Source organism: Lipophrys pholis, assembly GCF_963383615.2.
Source record: "Lipophrys pholis genome assembly, chromosome: 11".
Taxonomy (NCBI): domain Eukaryota; kingdom Metazoa; phylum Chordata; class Actinopteri; order Blenniiformes; family Blenniidae; genus Lipophrys; species Lipophrys pholis.
In genome coordinates this window covers 8,782,064-8,791,797 of record NC_137631.1, presented here as the reverse complement: position 1 = coordinate 8,791,797, position 9,734 = coordinate 8,782,064, and the positions used below count along the sequence as shown (strand labels likewise).

The following is a 9,734-nucleotide window of genomic DNA, read 5'->3' as shown; positions in this document are numbered from 1 at the left end:
GTTGTGTTCACACTCACTTGTGTTTCTGAGTGGTTTGCGTGTTCTCCGTGTGCATGACTTCTCTCCTGGCACTCTGGTTTCCTCCTCCAGCTATGGAACAAGGAAGAATGGATCCATAAACAATCATTAACATTTGTTGACAGCGGGTGTATAACAATTTCAGCCTTGATAATCGTGGTACTCTTTAATCACAAGTCCCACCCTGGAGTTGTTATGAAGGAGCAGGAGGTTTTCACCAACGAAGGTTTCTATCAATCCAGGTTTCAGTTTTATAGTCAAACCCGTCCAGTCTCGAAGCCCCGATCCAACATCCTGCCTCGGTATCGCAGATCTCCGGCGAGGTGTTGGGGATGATTCAGTGTGAGGATGTCTGTCCTGGAGGTGGACTGGCTGCAGGCTTCACACCTTTGGTATCCAAACACTCATTTTTCCTCCTCACAGCGAGGCCTTGCTCAGAAAAAAACTCTGAGGAAACATTTATTCAGAGTCAGCAACAGCTGCTGTTACTCTGCCTGAACTCCATCGCAAGCAAAAATACTGTTTTCCTCAAAGCGGTAAGAAAAATCTTAACTTTTTAGTGACATTTAATTGTGTCGTCATCACTAAATAAATATAACACAAGTGTGAACAAGTATAAGGAAATACTTTGGCTAAAATAAATGTATTTTACACAAAATGCTGATAAAAAGATCTGAATTCAGGTTTAATTGAAACTAAGTACAAGTACATAAACAGACTACTTTATGAGGCATTCAGGGACCCCCGCGGAGGAGGATTTATGATTTAATACAATTATTCAGGAAGATTAAAGCAGGTTAGTTTACAGGAGTTCTCACAGTGTGAAAGATCTGCATCATGCAGTAATAAAAGAACCCCTACAGGGAAATGTTTAGTTTGTTGAAATGTGTGTAAGTTGATATAGGAACAGGTACGGAGCGTAAATCCCAGAGGAAGAAGAACACAAGTAACAAAGTGACGCAGGAACAATGAAGATAGAGAATTAAAGCTTCGAGCAGCGACGGGCACGTCAGAGTGACATATTCACAATAAGTCTGAACTAAAGGCCTCAAACTGTCACCAGATCTGAGGCTGCTTGGGTCGACCGTCTTAGATCTATGGCTGAAAGTTTAAAGAAGACATTTCCTTTTGCTGCAAGGTGGCGCTATCACTATCAAAACACACGTCCAAAGTAGATCTTGCTCTGCTGTAGATGTTACAAATATGAAAACAATGTAGGGAGGCGCAATGGAGCCATTATTGTCAGACACCTGTGCAATGACCAGACAACTTCTGATGCGTGCAAGTTTAGGCTGTCAATAATAATAATAATAATAATAATAATAATAATAATAATAATAATAACGATTCCTTGCATTCCAATAGGGTTCTCACTTTGTTCTGTTTGGGCTCGGACCCTATAGATACAAAATAATAACTATAAAGTGCAATTAACACCATAAAATATGAAGTTATTCTTGATTACATGACGGATTCCTCTTTAAAAACAAATGGTGAAAGGACATAAAGCATCAGTGGAATTTAGATGTTCATTTCAATTATCACTGTATACGCCATATTAAATGTGAACAACTCAACACTTCCCCTCAGTTTCAGGCTGATGAGTCAATTTCCAGAAAGAAAAACAAATAACTGGTTTTAAAGCTAATAAAGTCATTATGGGCACAGTTGAATCAGACATTAGAATTTCTCAAAATACTTTGTTAGACAGTAAAAATGTTTATGTTGAATAAAATCAAATGATTTTCAATAAATCAGCTGCTATGAATGAAAATGAAAGTTACCACCAGTACATGAATCTGATGTAATCCAGGCTTCACATTTCTGTGTCACACAATTTCCACTAATCAGGCCCGAGAACAGTTTGAAAGCTTTTGATGTAATTTTGACTTTTCATGTTAATATTTATGATGATAAATGGGGATACTGTACAGATATGATTCCTTTGTGTAGACAGTAGTTTATTTATACACAAAACATGAAAACAAAGATAAAAACACAAGAAAGCAAAGCTTGATCTAGAGTTTTCTTATTTTCTTATAACAAAAACATCTCTGAGAACTGAGTAAAACTAAATGTTCTGGACGCCACAGGTTATCCTGTATATGCTTGTATGACACGCACGTGAATGTTGTTTGATTATGGAAGAAACTGCTAAATCTTGCACGTGGCACTTTTAAAACCGTTGGAATTCATTTTACAATATAAAACTGTGATTACTGTAAAGAGCAAAGCTAATTTACTAGATCTCACACAAATGCTTTTTTGTTCTGGGCCCCAAATCAACAATCAGATACCTTTTATAATATCCTTTTCATCATATAAGGAGGAAGTGACGTTGAAACTTGAAGGAAAACTGGAACGAATCTCTGCGGCGAGACATAAAATGTGAGATAAGAGCATAATCTGAGCCCAGACAGGATAATCTAGAAGAGTTTCATCAATAGCTGCGTAAACACGTCTCCTTTCATGTTCCTCCTCCACAATACGTGTAATCCTTTCACGGCTCTCACCCTCAGAAATCAGTGTGAGGAGGTTTCAGCAGCAGGAGAGAGGAGAGAGGAGAGAGGAGAGAGGAGAGAGGAGAGAGGAGAGAGGAGAGAGGAGAGAGGAGAGAAGAGAGAAGAGAGAAGAGAGAAGAGAGAAGAGAGAAGAGAGAAGAGAGAAGAGAGAAGAGAGAAGAGAGAAGAGAGAAGAGAGAAGAGAGAAGAGAGAAGAGAGAAGGGAGAAGAGAGAAGGGAGAAGAGAGAAGGGAGAAGAGGAGCTTTCTGGGCTGCCTTCGTCTCTTCTTCAGCTCCACCTGGTGGCGGGCAGGGGAACTTCACATTCCTCACTGTGGATGAGAGATTTGAACCAGTTTCCTGCTTTGGGATTTATGAATGAAGCTTGAAGTTGGATGCTGGTTAATAAAAAAAGGAAGCACAGCGACTGTGCAGTTAAAGTTTTACTGAGAAAAACCTCAACCGGAGCGAATAAAGAGCCCGAGAGGTTTGGCTTCAGTCCCAAACCCTCCAAAGGAAATACTTCGGAGGCCAGAGGACGAGTCTTATTTTTTTTATAAAATAAGTGATGTGGCTTCACGAGATTGATCTCAGGGTGGCAGTAAACAAACCTTCCGGCTTCTGAATCATACTACTTATGGTTTTTCTGTATCATCTTATCACACTGGGAAAATGCACACTTTGTGTTGAGTCGGTTTCATTGGACATTTTGTTCGTATTAAACATATAAAAACCACAGTACGTCGTGTCAGTAGTTCTAGTTGAGTTACAGTGTTCAGCAGAGCAGCAATGGCTGTGTCTCTGCCGTGGAGTCGTCGGCCCTCGGCTCGCTCTCTTCTCGTTTGAAGTTCTTCTTTGTTGTTGGAGGCGCCTGCTGTCTGAGGAGGCGCCGGCCTTCTTCTGTCGCTCTGCCTCCAACAGGGGAAAGTTGAAGGTCAAGTGGATAAATGTTTCTTTTTTATTTCAAACAGTCTTACAAATCACACCAAGAGGAGATTTCAGGCTGTATGGACTTGATTTTGTGTTGTCAAAACAGGAAACCCACAGTTTAACGGGACACTCCAACCTGGTCCATTCATACTTTGTGTCTCATCTTTTGTAGTATTTATTATTCTAGTCAGTTTTTCTGTAGTTTTAAACAATGTGTGTAAGCTTGTTGCACTAAAAGCTGCTCTGCACGTCAGTTTATTGTAGCCTGCGGAGTCTTTCTACAATGTTTATTACAGTGCTGCGTGAATGAAAGCAGTCGTAGCTTGATTCTTTACTTTCTTACAAAAATCCAAAATAACGACCTCAATGTTGGCTGTTCTTACAGTAAAGGCACATCAGATGGTAAATCTAGTCCACACATTTTACTGAATAAATCAAAGTATGGCAAAAAAAATACAATATGTTTGATGTTTAAGCTTGAATGATTCTGATCCAAATCATATCCTGTCACTAATGCTTTAATGTATTATTCTTAAAATGGAGAAAACCAAGTTAACACCGAAACAAATGAGACCAACACATGACTTACTTTTCCAAAAAAAAGCAATGGCGTAGGATCAATATGTAGTTGTGGGCCAGCGCAGGAAGTATAAAGGCAACTTAACAGTTATATTTATAGATAATCCTCAAGATGCTGCATATCATTCAGATGTAAGTTGATGCTGAGATGTGGATCCACGGAGCACAATGAACATTTACTCTTTTAACCGCTGTGAAGAACAAGCAGCAAGATGACTTAATCCTCCAGACTAAGTCATGTTTTTGGTGTCTTGTGTGATTTGTGTATCAAAATATACCAGTAGATACTTTCCGGTACCACTAGATGGCACTGTATGACAAAGGATGCTGCGACAACACCACAGAACAAAACTCCCAGAACCCACCAGACTTGAAATCCCAGGATGTCAAACACGTTTTAGTTCAGAGGACATATTCAGCCCCATGTCATGTCGAGTGGGCCAGAAGGGTGAAATAATAATAATAATAATAACCTTTTACTGTAAAGCTTTTCTTTGTTGTGGCGCAGAGTTTACGTGATGAAAACATGAATATTCTTGCAGAGCCGAACAATTACTACTGAACATGACAACAATCTCAACATGAAGCCAGTTTTAATGAAACTTTCTGGTACAAAATGCAGTGAAATGTATAAATAACTTCTGTAGCTGTGGCATTATGGCTATTTTGACAAACTCGCCCTGACAGCGAGTTTACTAGTTTTCACTGCGTCACCGATATTTCAACTCAGTTCCCAGTATTGTGTCGTTCTCCTACTCTTGTTAAAAATTTGAAATCTTCTTCTGCTTTGCTTGGTGCGTTAGCGGCCGACTTTGGTCCACGGGCCTCGTGTTTGACACCCGATTTAAACGAAAAAAAAAAAATGATTGAACAGGCCAGAAAAACACAAGCAGGTCAGGAGAAACCGTCGCAGTGACGAAGAAAACTAAAGAAGGATCATCGTGGGCTGAAACTAAAGCTGATGGTTACAAATCTATTCAGTTCCGCTCTAGTTCTAGTAATTTGTTTGAATGTTATGAAATAATTAAGCCTTACATTTCACTTCTTTTTTTTTTTTTTTCTCTTTCATAAACACAAACCATGCTGCCTTGAAACTGAAGCACAAGTGGCTGAAAACCCCCCAAAATGAAGCACACGACAGCGGCAAGAACACAAATCCACAGGGAGAATATATAAAAACATATATTTTATTGTTCCGTTACTGATGGTTAAACTCGATCAACACTAGGCGGCTGCGGGCCAGGAGACGGACCGAACACACGTTTGGTAAACCAACGGCTCCCCCTCAGAACAAAACGAAAAAAGAAACAAAAACACAGAGCAGTGAGAGAGAAAACTGTAGCGCGTGCCTCGGTCCGCGATGTGGATGGTGAACGTTCAGCTCATCCTTCAGCCAAAGTGGTTCTTCTCCTTAAAGCAGGGACATTTACAAGAGGGATAAAAATACTGTACATTGTTCTGTAATGTAATAATACCAATAACCTTTATGTAATAATACCAAGAACGTGGTTTTGTGGAGGACAGTGATAACTACTCACCATTTTCTCTTCTCCCCTGAAACATGCCGGGACGAAGGAAGTCAAGTAAATGAATAAATGATATGTGGAGTCTACAGACAGAAATAGAGGTGCTCCGTAATTGACAAAATAGTGTGTGGATTAAAATAGATAAAGGTTATATTTATGTATATATATATATATATATATATATATATATATTTATACTATATAAAGGCTTAAAATCTCTGGATATGGGAGCAGCCACCAGTGCCGCCCCCCCCATACACACACACACACACACACACACACACACACACACACACACACACACACACACACACACACACACACACACACACACACACACACACACACACACACACACACACACACACACACACACACACACACCTCAGTACACAAATCCTTTAGAAACAAGAAACTCACACCTGCTCTGTGCCGTTCTCGCTCCGTGGGCCGCCACGTTTCCTGCTCCACATCTGCAGTGAAACAGAGTCGGGATCCTGACCCCCACCTCCACCCTCACCCCCACCCCCATCCCGCAGCGACAGGCTGAGCTGATGCAGTCTGTGGCCGTGATGAACAAACAAACAAACAAACAAACAAACGAAGTCTGTTGTTGATACTGAGTTGAGATTTTTCAGACTTTGATACTAAATAATGAGACTTGATTCTCAGTTCAGTTCCACTAAACATGTTGTGCCGTTGAAATATGGATCAAAGTTTCAAGCTGTTTGATGGAGGAGACTGCGAGTTTGTTGACAAACAAAACGTCCAAATCGGATTTTACAAAAAATGTTTGCGGCGCTTTGCTTCCACTGATCGTCCTGGTCTGAATCAGCGCGAGGACTCGGGACTGGCAGGAGGAATTGAGGCACGTCTGTCCGTCTGTGTTGGACGGGCGTGAAGGAAAGTGGTTGAAATGGAAGATGAGTTGTGACTGTAGACGTGGATCGGATCAGGTCCAAACGCCCGTTTCAGGCCAGGAGAACAAAAAAACTCAGTGAGCACCTGGAAATCAGCCCCCCCCCCCCCCCCCGCTCCTCTCAGCCCCCGTCAGGTCTCCGGACCCAATGTGCAAACGCAGAACCGTCCTCCAACCACTTGACAAAATCACAATAAAGACAGAATAACTAACTTTTTCTTTTTATGAAGCTCAGTCCCCCCCAACAACTCCGTCTTTGAACAGCTCATTAAATCCCTTTATGTGCCACAAAACTGCTGAAAAGGTGAAAGTTCCCTCACGGTGACAAAGTTGCACCAGATGAGCTCAGCGTCGGTCACTGACCTCCACAAAGCTCCGTGCAGACGGTCAGCTTTCCAACACTTCTTCCAATAAAAAGAGCAAATTGAAGTTAATAAATTCTACTTCCTGTGTAATCGTGTGCAGTTCTCAGAAGTCAAACGACGAGATGCATCTGCTTTGAAAAAAAAAGAAAAAAAAAAAAAGAAAAAGAGAATTTGTGGCAGGTCTTTGGCTTCACTGGTAAAAATTGACTCCGCTTTAGTTTTTAGAAAAGTTACCCTGTTTGGATCTGATTTTGAGAAGTTTTTTTTCCCTCCCGCTCCCTTCATTTCTGATTTTAAAGTCGACAGATCTGAAGAATAAACTCTGGCTTGAAATACAAAAAGTGACAATAAGTTAGGTAACAGGGAGGAAATCCACTCGTTTATGAAGCAATGCCGAGTTTCCAAAGAGTGAATCTTCAAATATCTGATGTAACTTTTGCGTTGGATTAATGTGAAAACCCTGGATGATGTCGTCTCGCCAGCAGCCGTCACAACGCCGCAGTCGGGCGTCGTCAAGCTGAAAACCATCAAATCCTCTCCGGATTGTTGAAACGTTGGGGTGTGAACACACTGGGAGCAGGTGACATGAAGGGTTTACCTCGTCGGGTTTGAGATCGTTTTGGAGTCATTTTAAAAATGACGTTGAAAAGCGGCGATGTCTCTTGTTTCATCACGCGAGCCTCAGAGACGGCAGCCGCTTAACTTCAGGTGAGTCTGCAGCAGAACTATTAGTTCACATCACACCTCAGCGCCGGCGAGTGGAGGGGGGGGGGGCACGTGGGGATCTGTTGCCATAGTAACAGTCAAGCATCGGGAGCTCAGAGCGGCTGGGATTGAGTCAAGTGGTAGGCGTGTGCCAGGTGGGTCTGGTTGTGTGAGACGTGGTTCTGGTTCGGCGGCGCGGCAGGATGCTGCTGCTGCGGCTGCGGCTGCGGCTGCTGCTGCGGCTGCTGCAGGATATGGACCACCCGGCTCAGCGTGTCCGTGGTGGCGAACGCCAGGTACTGGCAGCACAGCCAGTCCTCCAGGCTCACGCCGCACGCGGCGTCCATCGAGCGCTCCGCGAACTTGATCATCATCAGCGTCCGCTTCAGGTCCAGCCAGTTCTGCAGCGTGGCCTCGCGCTGGCTGGCCGTGGCCCCCGTCATGGGCCCGGCGGCGCCGCAGCCCAGCGCCTGGAACAGGTCCTCGCGGGGGCCCCAGAGCAGGCACTGCAGGCAGGCCCGCGCCTCCGACATGCGGATCCTCTCCGAGGGGTTGACGGTGAGCAGCAGGCGGGCCAGCTGCTGCAGGCCCTGCGAATACAGCGACCTGACGGGCAGCGGCGGCAGGTCCGCCCACGTGTACTCGCGCTCCTTCAGCTCCGGCGTCTCCTCGAAGGGGTTGGGTCTGTGCAGCATCTCGTAGATCAGAATCCCCGTCTGGAACTCGTCGCACTTGCGGTACTGAGTGGCCGTGACGATCTCGGGGGCCAGCCTGGACTGGTCGCGCAGCGTGCCGGGGTCGGCCGCCATCAGGGCGGTCTTCTGTTTGGCCTGGGAGAAGTTGCTGATGATGAGGCGGGCGGGGCAGGTGGCGTTGGCGGCGGCGGAGGCGGAGGCGTTGGGAGCCGAGCTGCTGTTGCTGTTGTTGTTGGGCTCGAGCACGTCCAGGTTCCAGGGGTTCCCGGGGTGGCAGTGGACCAGCAGCAGGTTCTCCAGCCGCAGGTCGCAGTGCGTCACGTGGTACGGCTTCATGTGCTCCAGGCCGGAGCACAGCTGCAGCAGCAGGAGGCAGACCTGGCGCTCGTACAGCTCCGGGTTGAGAGTGTGCCGCGACACGCCTTCTCTCACGAAGTCGGCCACCGTCTGGAACGGCACCTCCCGGGTGATGACCACCACGCGGCTCCTCAGGCGGCCGCCGGCCGGGGCCTCGTCCAGCTTACTGTTAGGATCTGCTGCTTTGGCGTCCTTCTCTTTCTTCTTCAGACCTTCGCCATCGTCCTCCTCCTCTTTCTCCTTGTCGTCTTCCTCTTCGTCCTCCTCGTCTTCCTCCCAGGGCAGCAGGCGGGCGGGGACGTCGGCCAGGAAGTGACCGCAGTCCTGCTGGATGTTGAAGTGCAGCGCCAGGCTCTGCCTCACCGCCAGGCTGTGGAAGAACTGCTGCTGCGTCTCCTTCACCTGGCTCCGGCAGATCTGCAGCACAACCAGACAAACTTACTGAGACCAACTCAAAACTTTCACTCATTTTTTATCTGCTTCTTAACAATTAGGGAAGTGAACTGGTGTCTGGTGGTTTGAATCCCACGGTGGGCCTCACGTGTGAGCAAGGCACTTTCTATTATGAGTTAATGTCAAAGAATCAGTTGAATGTAAAGAAATGATCTCCCCGTGGGGATCAAAAAATTATTATTGTGTAATATTGATCTATTTTTCTGATTTATTTGATGCATTAAATTTTATACAGTCTATTCAATATTTTCATTGATTTTATTCTAAATGTTTTGTGTGGTTCATTTTGCTGTAATTTTCCATTCAGTATTTGTTAATTACTCATAAAATAATTTTACTTTTTTCTTTTTTTTGCAATATTAAATTTTTTTTGTTTGGTATTCATTTGACTCATTTGCTTATTTGGTACTATTTAAAACATTTTACACACACACATTTCACGTTTTACATAAAATCTTCAACCCTTCTACCATTTTGCCATTGATTACACGATTTTTTTTTTCACCTTTATACGATTTCAGTTGTTTTTGACTTGGCTTGCATTTTAGTTTTTAGTCTATAACAGATTGATTTTTTTCAGTTTTAACATATTGGATGATAATGATTAATAAGATGATGATTATAGAGTTAAACTCCCAGTGTTCAGCTCCCGCACGCTCTGTACCGCCCCTGAAGATTTAATTGTT

At 44.1% G+C, this 9,734-nt stretch overlaps 1 protein-coding gene across 1 annotated transcript in view; it reads right to left on the bottom strand.

The window, feature by feature from the left end:
* Positions 1-5,226: 5,226 nt before the first annotated feature.
* The window catches only part of peak1 (pseudopodium-enriched atypical kinase 1), a 112,132-nt gene continuing 107,624 nt past the window's right edge, over positions 5,227-9,734 (bottom strand). Inside the window, exon 7 of the mRNA XM_080474737.1 lies at positions 5,227-9,012. Within this exon, the coding sequence (XP_080330863.1) occupies positions 7,657-9,012 (1,356 nt within the window). The 3' untranslated portion in view covers positions 5,227-7,656. The remainder of the gene's footprint in view (positions 9,013-9,734) is intronic.